Genomic DNA, 14,889 nt, shown 5'->3' on the forward strand with positions numbered 1-14,889 from the left:
AAAAGCCTTTTGCATTACCAAAAATACCTACTCGAACTATATATATCAAAGTGGTAATTGCATGGCATATTGGCAAGACAAGTGAATCTATACAACCTTTATCATTGTAATTATAATTGACATGTATTTTTTTAAATCTCATTTTAATACTTGCCCATGATAAATTAACATATATTTGTGTTGTGTTTGCATCACATTTGAATAAGTTATTTTTGGAATAAATCAATGCCCATTTGACGTTACTTCTAATCTTTCATTACACTTCACTGGACGTTTCGATGTGAGAATTATGAAATTTGAAGAGAAAAAAATAGTATTATATTTGTTTTCAAATTGAAAATGATTTTGAAAATTAGAATTGTGTTTGGACATGTAAACTAATTAAAATTGATTTTGAATTTTGGTGAATAATGTGAACTGCACTTTTGACAAAAAACTTTTTAGAATTTTTGGATTTCAAAATTCAACTTGATTTTAACAATTCTATGTTCAAATTTTCGATAAAAAAGTAAAAACTATCCAAGATCAAACGGGCCCCTAAATTTTGAGTTCCACCTAATATTACAAGTTTTTGTCCAAAGTGTTTCTAAGTTCTAACACCATCCTAATAGGCAGTGACGGCATTTGATGGTGTTGGTTAGTCATGTTAATGGAGTAAGTTGATAGATAAATATTAATTGAAATTAATAAATATTGAGTGTTTTTATAAAATATAAAAATTTGAAGTAATTTTTAATTTTTAAAAAAATTCCAAATATTAGCATTTGGCCCAAATACTAATTTTTTTTTGTAGAACTTGAGATGTTTGCCAAATATACTTGTCAAGTAATGATAAGTCGTGTGGACAAACACTAATTCCCAATTTTTTTTTCAATTTTTTTCCAAAAATATTTCGGGTCAAACGGCACCTTAGATTCACTTTATAATTATAGGGAGGTACTAGGTCATCCTTTTTTCTTTTAGCAAATCTTTTTACTCCTCATTTGAGCATTATTCTCATAAAATTAAGTTTTAAACTTAATTCACATTTAAAAATTAGCTCATAGGGAAAAGACCATACTTGTCATTAATCATGATGTGGGATTTTTTTCACGTTCATAACTAATACTCGCTAACTAATACTCGCACTTTCAATAGTTCATATATAAAATAAAAAAATAAAATTTAAGTGTATTCTTGACATTTTTAAAATTTGAAATGTATAGTTAATATATATATTTTTTTGAATAAATAACTTTTTTTCCTTCTTTCTTTTGCCCAAATACAACACACCATGATTGTACACAAAAACCAAGCGTGCGCTTAGCACGTACAAGAAGGAATTAATTGTTGTGCAACTAAAAAAAAAAAAAAAAGATGATTTTTCTTTTTCCGGTTCTATATAATCTCACCCTCCGTGCACTCCCCTCATCTTTGACTCTATTCATACTTCTCATCTTTCCCTTGCAAAAAAAATACACACAGCAAAAAAAAAAAAAATTAATTTACTTTCATCTCCCTATCTTCTTCACTGCTTCATTCAATTATCTTATTGCTTTTCTGACGATAATAAACACTTTTCACTACTGTGGTAAGTCTATATTTTGTAAATTAATTTTGGTTGATTCATTTTTTATTTTGTTTTCTCTTTTAATTCATGATGTTTCTTGGGTTTTGATGAAATGGGGTTTCTTTATTTTCTTGTTGTGTTTTGGTAAATTGTTTTTTGGGTTATAAAGTTCAGATTTTTTTGTTGTTTTCTGGCATTCTTGAATCGGGTTTTCAATGAGATCTAGTAAAAAGAATCTTTTTTACTTTGTGAGATATAGAGGATACTGATTGACTATTATGCTATAAGATTTTTAGTTGCAATTTCTCATTCTGTTAATGATGTGTTTGGTAAGTTAGGAAGAACAGAAAAATATTCACTGTAGTTCTACCCTTTGACAAAGAAATTGTATTGCCATATGTTCTTAAGAGATTATGAGCTAAAGCAGCAAAAGAAAAAAAATCATAGAATAAGAAAGAATGACTTTATAAATTTTCATAATAATACACCCCACGCCTTATTAGTTTTCTCTGTGATCAATCTTCTTTTATAAGATTCCTCTTTTTCATTTAGTTTTTATGGGTTTAAAGCTGATGTTGTATGTGGAAATCTTCTTCCAGGAGCTTAGAATTGGTGAAGAACAAGAACTAATAGTCGCGGCAATAGAGCAAAGTAAAGAACAGCATGCTGTGGTGTAGTTTATCTGTTGATGTATATCGGAAAGTTATCTCCTTGAACTTGTATTGCCGTGTGATTCTGTAAAATTCCCTTTTCAAGATAATCAGTTCTTTGTGGCCTATAGATAGATTACTTTTTCTCACCTTAGAATTCAAGTATTCATTATAATCTCTTTCCATGGGATCTACGCGTTTCGTTGTCATACCTTGTTACGTTCGTAGGATTAGCTGAGAATTTTAGTCACTTTCATCTTAGTCTTGGTGAGAATTTTCTTTGTTAATTAGTTCAGCCTTTCATCTTGAGTCTTTTTGAGAATATTTTCTGTAGCATTCAATCTTTCTGTTTTGTGGAGAGTGATTTTCCTCTTGACATTTTCTGTTGTGGTGATTGTTCAATCATTTTTTTGAGGGGATTGTTCGGAATTCTTTTGCTTGTTGATTGTTCTGCTGGAGGATTGAGGTGTTGTATTGAGTGAAAGGGTTGGGAACAAGTAGTTATGGTGTGCCAAGCAGCTAGTCAGACGAGATTTCGGGCATTGAAACATGAAAATGGAATTGATGGGTCTGCCACCATAATTGTTAGAGTAATAGCATGCTTTCAACCTCTCCAAGATTGCCAGGTCAGTGATGGACATTTCATATTCTTGAATAAGATTCTTTATCTCTTTTGTCTTCTGGAATCCATGCTAATCGAATAACTTTTACATGATGAGATGCCTTGTTCTTCCTTTGTTTGTTGGAAGACACCTAATTTCCCCCTTTTTTTCGTGAGTATTTCAGGCTGAATACTTCCGTCATTTGCTTAAGCCTGTCACGTAGATCGATCTTTCTTTACCGCGTTCAAGTTAAGCTGGAGTTTTTAGTTTTTCTTTATTTAGCAAGAGTGCAAGAAATAATCAGCAATTCGTAGTTTTGCAGTTGTTTCGAACTGGTATGATTTGCAACCTCTTAACTTTTTACCATTTTCTAGATCAATTTTAGCTAGAATTCATCTGATAAGTTTTTTTGGGTTCTTTTATCTGATCTTCAGGTGATTGTTAAGGTTGAATGGAAAAGGACTTTGTCTCTTCATTCCATCACCAGCATTCAGATCTGCAGTTAGCCCATTTGAATTTTTCTTACCCACGATTTGATATAGGGCAGCAGAGTTCTTTTCCTACTTACATGACTCCTCATTCAAATGCGGTTCCTATGAATGGGAATTCTCCATTTTTCACATTTTCCGGGCTGCCAGAGTCGCATGCAAGCTGGCCAACAGAAACTTGCAATTGGTTATATTATTCGCCTCAGTTTTATCAGGGCTTTAATCCTGTTTCGACTACTTTACCTAAAGAGAAGTCTGCTCCTCGAGCACTTGAAAATCTGGATGGTAACAAACATCCTAATGGAGGCACAACATCTGCTCAGAAGAGATTCCTTGTTTTTGATCAATCTGGTGATCAGACAACTTTGGTCTATAATTCTGCTAATGGTACTCCTGTACAATGCCCCGCTTCTTTGAATCCAAAAGCTCCAGTCCTTAAGGAAGATCCAGAGATCAAAAGGAATGAAGCTTCTCCATTTGGGCATTTCTTCGATGATGAATATTATGAAGAAAACAACAGAGATGATGTCGAAAGTGAAATGCATGAGGATACTGAAGAACTGAATGCCCTACTCTACTCTGATGATGATAATGATTATTCCAAGGATGATGAAGAAACAAGCACTGGTCACTCGCCTAGTACTATGACCACTCATGATCTGCCAGAGTGGTTTGATGAAAGGGGTGAAGTAGTAGCTAGTTCTGCTGGGGCGACCAAAAGGCATAAGCTTCTCGATGGTAGCTATGATACACCAGAGCTCAGGGATACTGCAACCTCCACAAAAGCCTATACGTGCTCCGACTTAGAGGATGATGCACAATCCAGTTGTGGCGACGACCTCAAACAAGATTCAGGAGCACCAGGTTCTCCATCTGGGAAAAAGAGGCTAAGAAAAGATAAAATTCGCCAGACAATAAGCATTTTGCAGGAAATAATCCCCGGGGGGAAGGGAAAAGACTCGATGGTTGTTATTGATGAAGCAATCCATTACTTGAGATCCCTGAAGGTGAAAGCCAAGTCTCTAGGACTTGATTCTCTTTGAGCTTCAGCTTGCGACTGGTCATCATATTATTTGAGTTACTAATGGTATTTCTTCTTGTAGCTTCGCTCTGGTCGGAAGTACGTATTAAAGGTTTTGAATTAAATAAAGCTGAATTAGAGTTTTAATGGTATGGCAAAACATGGCTGATCAGAATACGCCATAAACCAAGTAAACGAGATTGGAGAATCCCTTTTGAGAGTCTTTATTCCATTATTCTTGTTGGGAACCATTGGCTGTGGCTTTGAAAATCAGTGGTGGTGTCTTATTCATGTCTTCTTTTTTGTTCTTGTCATGCTTCCATAAAGGGTGGTGAATCATGAGTTCATATCTTGACCCCCAAGAGAAAAAAGTTGATTCTGCCCTTTGGAAATGTGTTTAGCCTGCCCACATAATTGTTCGTTGTCTGTGTGAACGATATAGGTGAATTGTTACCTCAGTAGGACCCTGGAGAAGTTGTAGTGCACGCTTGGTGGCTAATTTGGGTCCCAAATCTCACTTTCTTACTCTTTTTTTCATTGATCCTGTCACATTGGGCATTTCTTTTTCTTATCTTAAAGGCAGGGCAATTGATGAGTCTCTCTTTTGGTTACAATAAGTATATGTTGTGTTCTGAGGTGAAATGGATCTTGACCCTTTTGTGTATCAAGCCAATCTTGTCAAAAAGAGTTGGAAAAAATATTATATCATGTCGCTGCTACTGTTTGACACATGACTAGTTTGAGAGCTTCTTGGTTGTGTAAAAAATTGTACTACTATTGTGAGTTTGTGTAAGTAATACTATCATGTTGTGGTGTTTGTGTTGTGAGAATATTTATTAACTATGTTTGTGTTGGTTTTGTCTTTATGCCTATGTATTTACGTAGCATGCACGCATTTTGACTCAAAGTGTTGAGAGAAAGTGATGTGTTTTTCTTGATATATATGATTCTTTTGTAAATGGATTGCAATTGTAAAGGGGGTCCACATGTTTGCATTATTTGAGTGATGAAATTTCAACACTTCCAACTTCATGCGAGGGGCCCCTCCATTGGTTCTCCGTCTATTCTCCTTTTTAATTATTTGATTGATTAAATCCGTTTGCTAACTCAGAACTTGAAGCATATCTTTTGAGTTAGTGAATTAATAATTTATATATTATATATTAAACGAATTTCTTAAGATAAATTCAAGATTTGTATCAAAATTGTCGGGATTTATTAAATTCATGTCCTACACTTACGAGCTTCCGTCCTATGTTTTAGTCTAAGTGATATCAATGAAAACCTCTCATTTGAATACTTAAATTAGATACAAATGATTTATATAATCAATTCTAATTAATTTGTGATTTAGTTTCAATTGCTGGATGATTTAGAAATGTGATTTGGTGAAATAGTTGAGGTGTGTGATTTGAACACCACTTTGTTGTAAATGAAAAAGCGATTCTGGTGATTTTGTACTAAATGGATAAAAAATAAATGGAGTTGATTGACTAATATGCTTCTCAAAAAATGATATGACTTGGAAGTGGCAAATTCCAAGAACTAAATGAACGTCAAAAACGTTCAAAATTGGGGAGATGTACCTAACTTGATTAATTTATTTTTATTTTAAAAAAATAGACCGTAGCAGGTAGTAGTTGATATAGATAGAATGCTTTATATGCTATAGAATACGTGCAATTAATCAGATTGATTACGTACGAGTCCCATATTATATTACGATTGGCAAGCTTTTGAATTAGGTATGTCGACTTAAAACATACGCTGTTTAACTCAATTTGACTATTATAAATATATTCATGCGATAAGTTGGTAATCAATTCAATAATATTCGACTTGATCGATTTAGTTTATTTTCAAACAACTATTGACATCCCTAATCTTAAATGGCAAACATTTATCCGCACTATATATTTTATATCAAATCAATTTAAGTTATCACAGTTAAGTGATTAGTAAAGTGAAAGCATGTATTATTAGTTATGATTGAAGTATGTTCAAATATATTTTATACACTTATGATATAAACATCCAATACTGATAATTTTTTTTGAAATCTTTTTCCATCTATAGCTAAAATAAACTTATTTTATCTTTGATAATCCTGCTAGAAACTCGTCCCTCAAGTCTCATGCAGTAACATGAAGATGAAGTGTTCAAATCAAAGGATAAAAACTTTACATTGGGCATAACAAATACTCCATAACTTTTGATGGTTAATGTACAGTGGATTTCTTCTCCTCACCATTAATAATATTTGCATCAATGAGAATTGGAGAATGGTAAATGAAAAAAAAAAAACAAGATGATGAATGGACCAAATTACGACCCATTGATTTATAAACCAAACTTGATTTGGGCTAATATTCTCGAATAAGAGAATAGTTTTTTTTTTCATGCTAGATGAAATAAAATATTTATATCCTTGTACCTATTTATAAAGTTCATCCCTTAAGAAATTCTTGAAACAGTTACGTATATTGTATATTTTTGGGGGTACATAATTCTTTTGTATATATTAATGATATACAATAGTAAACATTAATAACATGTTCAAACCTCTTAAGGATAAAAGTAAAGATCTCTAGTAAAGAGAATATAAAACTAAAAAAGATTTGTGAGTGACGTATAAGATCAATTCTCTCTGAATTGTGAAACGGTATAATTTTGTTTTCCCTCAAAACCTTATATGTAGCTTCAATTTCCCTTTTTGGTTTTAACACTTTGTTTGATTGGTTGTTACATATTGTTTCATAATATATCATATTATATTATATTATGTTGTATTTTATTTTATTTTATTTTAATTTTTTAATAAATACAATGTTTGGATGGATTGTACAGTTTTTCGTCGTTACATAATGTCACACATCAATAATTTGAATGATAAACAAACAAGAATAGAAAGGTGCGTGGTAGAGCTACTATAACAAAGTAAGATAAATAGTAAAATACAATTATGGAATAATAAATAAAGACAAAATGAGAAAAAAATATTAAGATAATGATATGATCACACTAAATCGATCGTTACACAAAAAAAGACTTTTCGTCGTTATCTAAACGATAGCAACTAGTAAAACAAATATTATATTTAAATTAACATTACAATAAAATATAATATACTGCCTTCGTCCAACAATATTTGTCTAATATTAACTTTGCCCGATTCGTAAGAAACTATAAATAGAAGGGGCAATTTTACCATACAACCCTTTGAATATAATAAATACAATGTCTTAAAAAATATACTAAAAAAATGACTACTAATTAATGATAAAAATAAATTAAAAACTAAGTTAAAATTATATATTGATTTTATAAAATAAATAAATATTATTAAATATATATTTTTAATATAATAGACAAATAAATATGCCCAGAAAATAACAAACATTCAAACAAGGTGCAAGTGTTAAGGCTTGTGAACGACGAAGCTAGGCAAAATATGGGCCTATCTTTTATCCAAACGGACCTGTCTGGATTTTGGATGCCAAATGCACATGGATTTCGCAGGAAAGATAAAATTCTTCTTATTTCTCAAGTGCAATTTTTCTTCAATATACAACTGTGGTTAGAAATAAAAAACTTCTTACCTAGCGTTTCATCATAAATTTTTAAAAAATTATCTTTTATATAATTATTTGACTATAAAATCTAATCTTCAAATGTTTTCAAATTCTCAAAAATTGATGAGGGAGATATTTCATTTTCACTTTCAAAACTTTCACTTTTTTCTAAATAAAATGCATGCTTAAAAACAACTTCAAGTTCCAAAACTCACAACTTCAGAAGTTCAAATTTTCAAGTTTCAACTTCAAAATCTATGATCAAACGAGAACTTACGGTCGTTTGGTTGGAACAAATAACAAATTATCCCAAGATTAATTATCTTAGGATAAGTTATCTTGGGATAAGTTATTCCATCATGTATATGTGATAACTTGTTTCATCACGAAGATATAAATGGTGGAATAAATAATTACTGAAAAATAGTTACATAGGGAGAGAGGCTAGTGAGAGAGGGAGAGAGATGAGCGAGAAAGTGTTGACAAAGTGAGTATTTGACAAGCTAATGGTTGTTAGGAGTTTGTTAAACTAACTAAAAGTAGTTAGTATTCTGTTAGGAATTAGTTAGGAGGTAGTTAGTAGATGTATTCATACCTCTCTATGTACAAGTATAAATACATGATTGAGTACAATATACAAGAGGAGAGATACTGATATTTTAGAAATCTATCTCTCTCTAACTTTACTCTTCGCACTCTCTCTTCTCTATCTACTCTCTCTTCTCTATCTACTCTTTTCTTCTCACAGATTGCTTCTCTTAAGCTCACTCTCCATCTATGGAAGAGTGAGCTTGAACACCTTCAATGGTGTTCTAACATGGTATCAGAGCGAGGTTGCGACGGTGAGCTGCTATAAAGTCTCCAACCTGCATTTTAGAAGAAAATCAAAGCTCAAGGTGTTGAGTTGAAAAAAATGGCTGTCACAACTGAAGCCGAAGGCGGATCTGCAGAAATGAACAACTCAAACATAAATCTCACAGCTGAAACAGACTACTTTAGAGTTCCGGTGATAGACCACAATCATCCACTCTATCTTCAACCAAACGACACTCCAGGAAGCTCCTTGATCTCCTTACAACTCACAGGTTCAGAAAATTACGCAGTCTGGAGTAGATCCATGCGTATTGGACTTCGAGGTAAGAGCAAGCTAGGGTTTGTGGATGGTAGATTTCCTAGGTCTAAGTTTGGTCCTGAGTATGTTGACATTTGGGAGAAGTGCAATGCGGTTGTCCTGTCATGGATCATGAACGCTGTAAGACCAGGACTACTCAGTAGTGTTGTGTATAGTGATGATGCTCACAGAGTGTGGTGTGACTTGAAGGAAAGATTCGACAAAATCAATGGAGTGCATGTGTTTCATCTTCATAAGGAGATTCATAGCCTAAACCAAGGAGTTTTGTCAGTAACTGACTATTATACTACATTGAAGAGCCTATGGAATGAGTTTGACTCAATTATGCCGTGTCCAGGATGCTCTTGTGATGAGTCCAGAAAATTCAAAGAACATTCTGAGTATCAACGATTACTTCAGTTTTTAATGGGACTGAATGAGTCCTACTCGGTTGCCAGAGGTCAAATTCTGCTTCAGACTCCCACTCCTAACCTAAACAAAGCCTTCTCTCTCATCCTAGATCATGAGAGTCAGAGAAATCTAATGAGTGCAAGTTCTGAAACTTCCAATCATAGGATTATTGAAAGCACAGCCCTATTCAGTCAGAAGGCTCATACTCAAGGGAGTGGTAACTTTGGACATCAACCAGGAGAAGGTGGAGGCATTCAACCAAATAGAGGACACTATGACTCTCAATATAAGCCACATTCACAGAAGCCTCAGAAACCTGTGGTGGTGTGTGAAGTGTGTGGATACAGGGGACACACCAAAGAACAATGTTTCAAGGTTAAAGGTTATCCTGCAGGCTGGAAGTCAAAGAAGAAAGGTGTTACTTCCTATGCAAATCAAGCAGAGGCCTTACAACCTGATGTTACAAGTTCAAATCCTCCAGCTCCAACAGGCTTCTTCACACAAAGCCAGTACCAGCAAATCATGCAGATGCTAGCAAAAGGAACTGAAAATGCAGGGGAGCACTCAGTCAAAGCAGCCTCTGCAGGTAGTATTTTGTCAGCCTTAGTATCCAAACATGTGCCTAAGGAATGGATAGTTGATACAGGAGCAACAGATCACATGACTGCTAGTCTAGATGCACTAGACACAATTCAACCAGTGCCTAACTTTGATAAGAGGGAAGTACAACTTCCCACTGGAAATGTAACATCAGTCTCACACACTGGAAAAACAAAAGTGTTTGGAAACCAAAGTATCAGCAATGTGCTATTTGTTCCAGACTTCAAGTGTAACTTATTATCTGTATCACAACTTACTAAGGAACTTCAGTGTATGGCTGCATTCTTTCCTGATTTTTGTATCTTTCAGGATCTCTCCAGTGGACTGGTCAGGGGGATTGGTAGAGAAGAACAAGGCCTCTACATCCTCAAGGAAGACTTCATCCCAGCTGTTCCTGTTCCCTCAGCACATCAATCAAGTCAAATTGAGTCCATGTCTTTGTGGCATAGAAGATTAGGTCATGCACCTATAGATGTAATAAAGAGGTCCACAGGTCTTGACCTTGTACAAACAAATGTGGATCTATCTTGCACTGTTTGCCCTTTAGCTAAACAACCTAAACTCCCATTCCCAACTAGTTCTAATGTGTCTAAGTCTGCATTTGAACTAATTCATTGTGATATATGGGGTCCCTATAGAGTACCAACTCATGCTGGAATGAAATATTTTGTCACTATAGTAGATGATTTTTCAAAATATACTTGGGTGTTTCTGATTACCTCCAAAGCTGATGCTATTGTGGTGCTGAGAAAGTTCTTCTCACAGGTTCACAATTTTTTTTCTACCACTGTTAAGACTTTTAGATCTGATAATGGTAGTGAATTCTTCAGTCATGAATTCCAATCTCTGCTGTCCACCCTTGGGATTCTTCATCAGAGTACATGTACATATACACCCCAACAAAATGGTGTGGCTGAAAGGAAACATAGAACTATCTTGAATATGGCCAGAGCTCTCAGATTTCAAGCCAGCATTCCCTTGAAATTTTGGGGTGAGTGTGTTACAACTGCTGTCTATTTGCTCAACATACTACCCTCTAAACTACTTCATTACAAATCTCCTTTTGAATTGCTGTATTCACAGCCTCCTTCACTCACTCACATCAGGACATTTGGGTGCCTGTGCTATGCTGCCTGTCCAAATGTGTCAGACAAATTTGCTCCTAGAGCTATTCCTGCAGTCATGATGGGGTATTCTATGTCTCAAAAGGGCTATCTTCTATATGACCTGCATTCCAATTCATTGTTTGTCAATAGAAATGTAGTATTCAAAGAAGATGTCTTTCCATTCAAAGAACTTCACACCTCCTCAAATCCTCTTTTTCCTGTTCTCACTACTCTACCAGACACTGATGATTCTTCTTCTCAATCACCCCCAATCTCCTCCCCTGTGCCTTCAGTTCCCTCTAGTGTCTGTCCTGCTGTGCCTTCTTCTCCTGATCTTCCTTCTCCAAACCATGTTCTTCCCACTAGGAAGTCATCTAGACAGCCTAAGCCTCCCCTGTGGCTTCAGGACTTTGTCACTGCTGCTCATAGCTCCTTGATCTCCTTACAACTCACAGGTTCAGAAAATTACGCAGTCTGGAGTAGATCCATGCGTATTGGACTTCGAGGTAAGAGCAAGCTAGGGTTTGTGGATGGTAGATTTCCTAGGTCTAAGTTTGGTCCTGAGTATGTTGACATTTGGGAGAAGTGCAATGCGGTTGTCCTGTCATGGATCATGAACGCTGTAAGACCAGGACTACTCAGTAGTGTTGTGTATAGTGATGATGCTCACAGAGTGTGGTGTGACTTGAAGGAAAGATTCGACAAAATCAATGGAGTGCATGTGTTTCATCTTCATAAGGAGATTCATAGCCTAAACCAAGGAGTTTTGTCAGTAACTGACTATTATACTACATTGAAGAGCCTATGGAATGAGTTTGACTCAATTATGCCGTGTCCAGGATGCTCTTGTGATGAGTCCAGAAAATTCAAAGAACATTCTGAGTATCAACGATTACTTCAGTTTTTAATGGGACTGAATGAGTCCTACTCGGTTGCCAGAGGTCAAATTCTGCTTCAGACTCCCACTCCTAACCTAAACAAAGCCTTCTCTCTCATCCTAGATCATGAGAGTCAGAGAAATCTAATGAGTGCAAGTTCTGAAACTTCCAATCATAGAATTATTGAAAGCACAGCCCTATTCAGTCAGAAGGCTCATACTCAAGGGAGTGGTAACTTTGGACATCAACCAGGAGAAGGTGGAGGCATTCAACCAAATAGAGGACACTATGACTCTCAATATAAGCCACATTCACAGAAGCCTCAGAAACCTGTGGTGGTGTGTGAAGTGTGTGGATACAGGGGACACACCAAAGAACAATGTTTCAAGGTTAAAGGTTATCCTGCAGGCTGGAAGTCAAAGAAGAAAGGTGTTACTTCCTATGCAAATCAAGCAGAGGCCTTACAACTAAGCCTCCCCTGTGGCTTCAGGACTTTGTCACTGCTGCTCATAGCTCCTCCTCATACCCCATCTCTGCACATTTGTCCTATGCTCATCTGTCCCCAGCCTATGTACACACCCTTGCTTCTTACTCTGCCATCTCTGAACCTTCCTCCTTTTCTGAAGCTTCTCTGGATCCCAAGTGGATTCAGGCTATGCAACTTGAAATTTCTGCCTTGCAGGATAATCACACTTGGTCTGTGGTGGATCTGCCCCCTGGTAAATCACCTATTGGCTGCAAGTGGGTGTACAAGATCAAGTACAAGGCTTCAGGTGAGGTTGAAAGATTTAAGGCCAGATTAGTTGCAAAAGGGTACAGTCAACAAGAAGGTTTGGATTACAGTGAGACTTTCAGTCCTGTTGCCAAGATGGTTACTGTCAGGTCAGTTATTGCTCTTGCTGCTGCTAAACACTGGCTTATCCATCAAATGGATGTCCATAATGCTTTCCTCAATGGTGATCTCTTAGAAGAGGTCTACATGACTATCCCTGCTGGGTTTGCTAGACAGGGGGAGAAGGGTAAAGTCTGCAAACTCCACAAATCACTCTATGGCCTCAAACAAGCTCCCAGACAGTGGAACCTAAAGCTAACAGAAGCACTGCTGCAGTTGGGATTTACTCAGAGTCACTATGATTATTCCCTGTTCACTAAGCAGGATGAAGGTGACATAGTCATTATATTAGTCTATGTAGATGATCTTCTGATCACTGGGAGCAGACAAAGTCTCATAGACAGCACAAGAAAAGACCTGCAGAAACAGTTCAAGATGAAGGATCTAGGAGAACTCAAATTCTTCCTAGGAATTGAAGTTGCCAGATCCAGTCAAGGTATACACTTGTCTCAAAGGAAGTATGCCTTGGAATTAATAGCTGAAGCTGGTCTAGGGGGAGCTAAACCTGCAGGTACACCACTTGAACAAAATTTGAAACTCACATCTGTAAAGTTTGATGAATGTATTCCTCCCAAAGAAGAATACACAGATCCTGTGCTGAAGGACCCTGGTAGGTACCAAAGGCTAGTTGGAAGGCTTCTCTACCTTACAATGACAAGACCTGATCTATCTTTCTCAGTACAGAAGTTAAGTCAATATATGCATTGCCCCAAGGAATCACACATGGCTGCAGCACTCAGAGTTGTAAGATACATTAAAGATGCCCCAGGCCTTGGACTCTTCATGCCAACAACCTCTTCAAATCAACTTCTTGCTTATTGTGACTCAGATTGGGGTGCATGTCTAGAAACCAGGAGGTCTGTCACAGGTTACTTAGTCAAATTTGGTGAGGCCCTCATCTCTTGGAAATCCAAGAAACAAGAGACAGTCTCCAGAAGCTCAGCTGAGGCTGAGTTCAGGAGTATGGCAAATTGTGCAGCAGAGGTAACCTGGCTAATTGGCTTGTTCAGAGAGCTTGGTATTCAAGTTGATCTTCCTGTTAGAATGATGTGTGACAGCAAATCTGCAATACAAATTGCAGCAAATCCAATTTTCCATGAAAGGACTAAACACATTGACATAGACTGTCACTTTGTAAGAGAAAAGATTTGCCAAGGAGTTCTGAAAACTGAGTTCACTCACACTGAAGATCAACTGGCTGATCTACTCACAAAGAGCTTGGGCAAAGCACAACACCAAACACTCCTAAGTGGTTTAGGAGTCATGAATTTGTTTAAACCATAAGCTTGAGGGGGAGTGTTGACAAAGTGAGTATTTGACAAGCTAATGGTTGTTAGGAGTTTGTTAAACTAACTAAAAGTAGTTAGTATTCTGTTAGGAATTAGTTAGGAGGTAGTTAGTAGATGTATTCATACCTCTCTATGTACAAGTATAAATACATGATTGAGTACAATATACAAGAGGAGAGATACTGATATTTTAGAAATCTATCTCTCTCTAACTTTACTCTTCGCACTCTCTCTTCTCTATCTACTCTCTCTTCTCTATCTACTCTTTTCTTCTCACAGATTGCTTCTCTTAAGCTCACTCTCCATCTATGGAAGAGTGAGCTTGAACACCTTCAATGGTGTTCTAACAGAAAGGAGAGAGGAGAGCGAGATAGGAGGGAGGCGAGCGGGAGAGTTAGTATATCCCAGTCTAATATCTCAAACTAAATGCAGAATAAAATAGTCTTGCATTTTATTCCTTAGATTATTATACATTATACCTCACACCTAATGATTCCTTGTTATTTTCTTTGTACCAATTTATGTGGTGCCATTCAGATTTCAAGTGTCGTACTTTTTAATTTGATATTACAGTTTTAAATTTTATGCGATAAAATTTAAATCACATAAAATACTGCAAATTATAATAATTTACAATTCAAAATATTTAAAAAATATACTAAAAAATTTAAAAAATCGATATCCAAAATAATGCCACGGGGGATGGAAATGGACATTGGC

General features: G+C 35.9%; 1 protein-coding gene across 1 annotated transcript; it reads left to right on the plus strand.

The window, feature by feature from the left end:
- Positions 1–1,399: 1,399 nt before the first annotated feature.
- On the plus strand, positions 1,400–5,176 carry LOC129902373 (transcription factor bHLH143-like). Its single transcript, XM_055977598.1, has 4 exons — positions 1,400–1,570; positions 2,149–2,825; positions 2,986–3,136; positions 3,236–5,176. Exon 4 carries the CDS (start codon positions 3,253–3,255, stop codon positions 4,330–4,332), a length of 1,080 nt encoding a protein of 359 aa, XP_055833573.1. The 5' UTR covers positions 1,400–1,570; positions 2,149–2,825; positions 2,986–3,136; positions 3,236–3,252; the 3' UTR covers positions 4,333–5,176.
- Positions 5,177–14,889: the final 9,713 nt, after the last annotated feature.

Source organism: Solanum dulcamara, chromosome 9, assembly GCF_947179165.1.
Source record: "Solanum dulcamara chromosome 9, daSolDulc1.2, whole genome shotgun sequence".
Classification (NCBI taxonomy): Eukaryota; Viridiplantae; Streptophyta; class Magnoliopsida; order Solanales; family Solanaceae; genus Solanum; species Solanum dulcamara.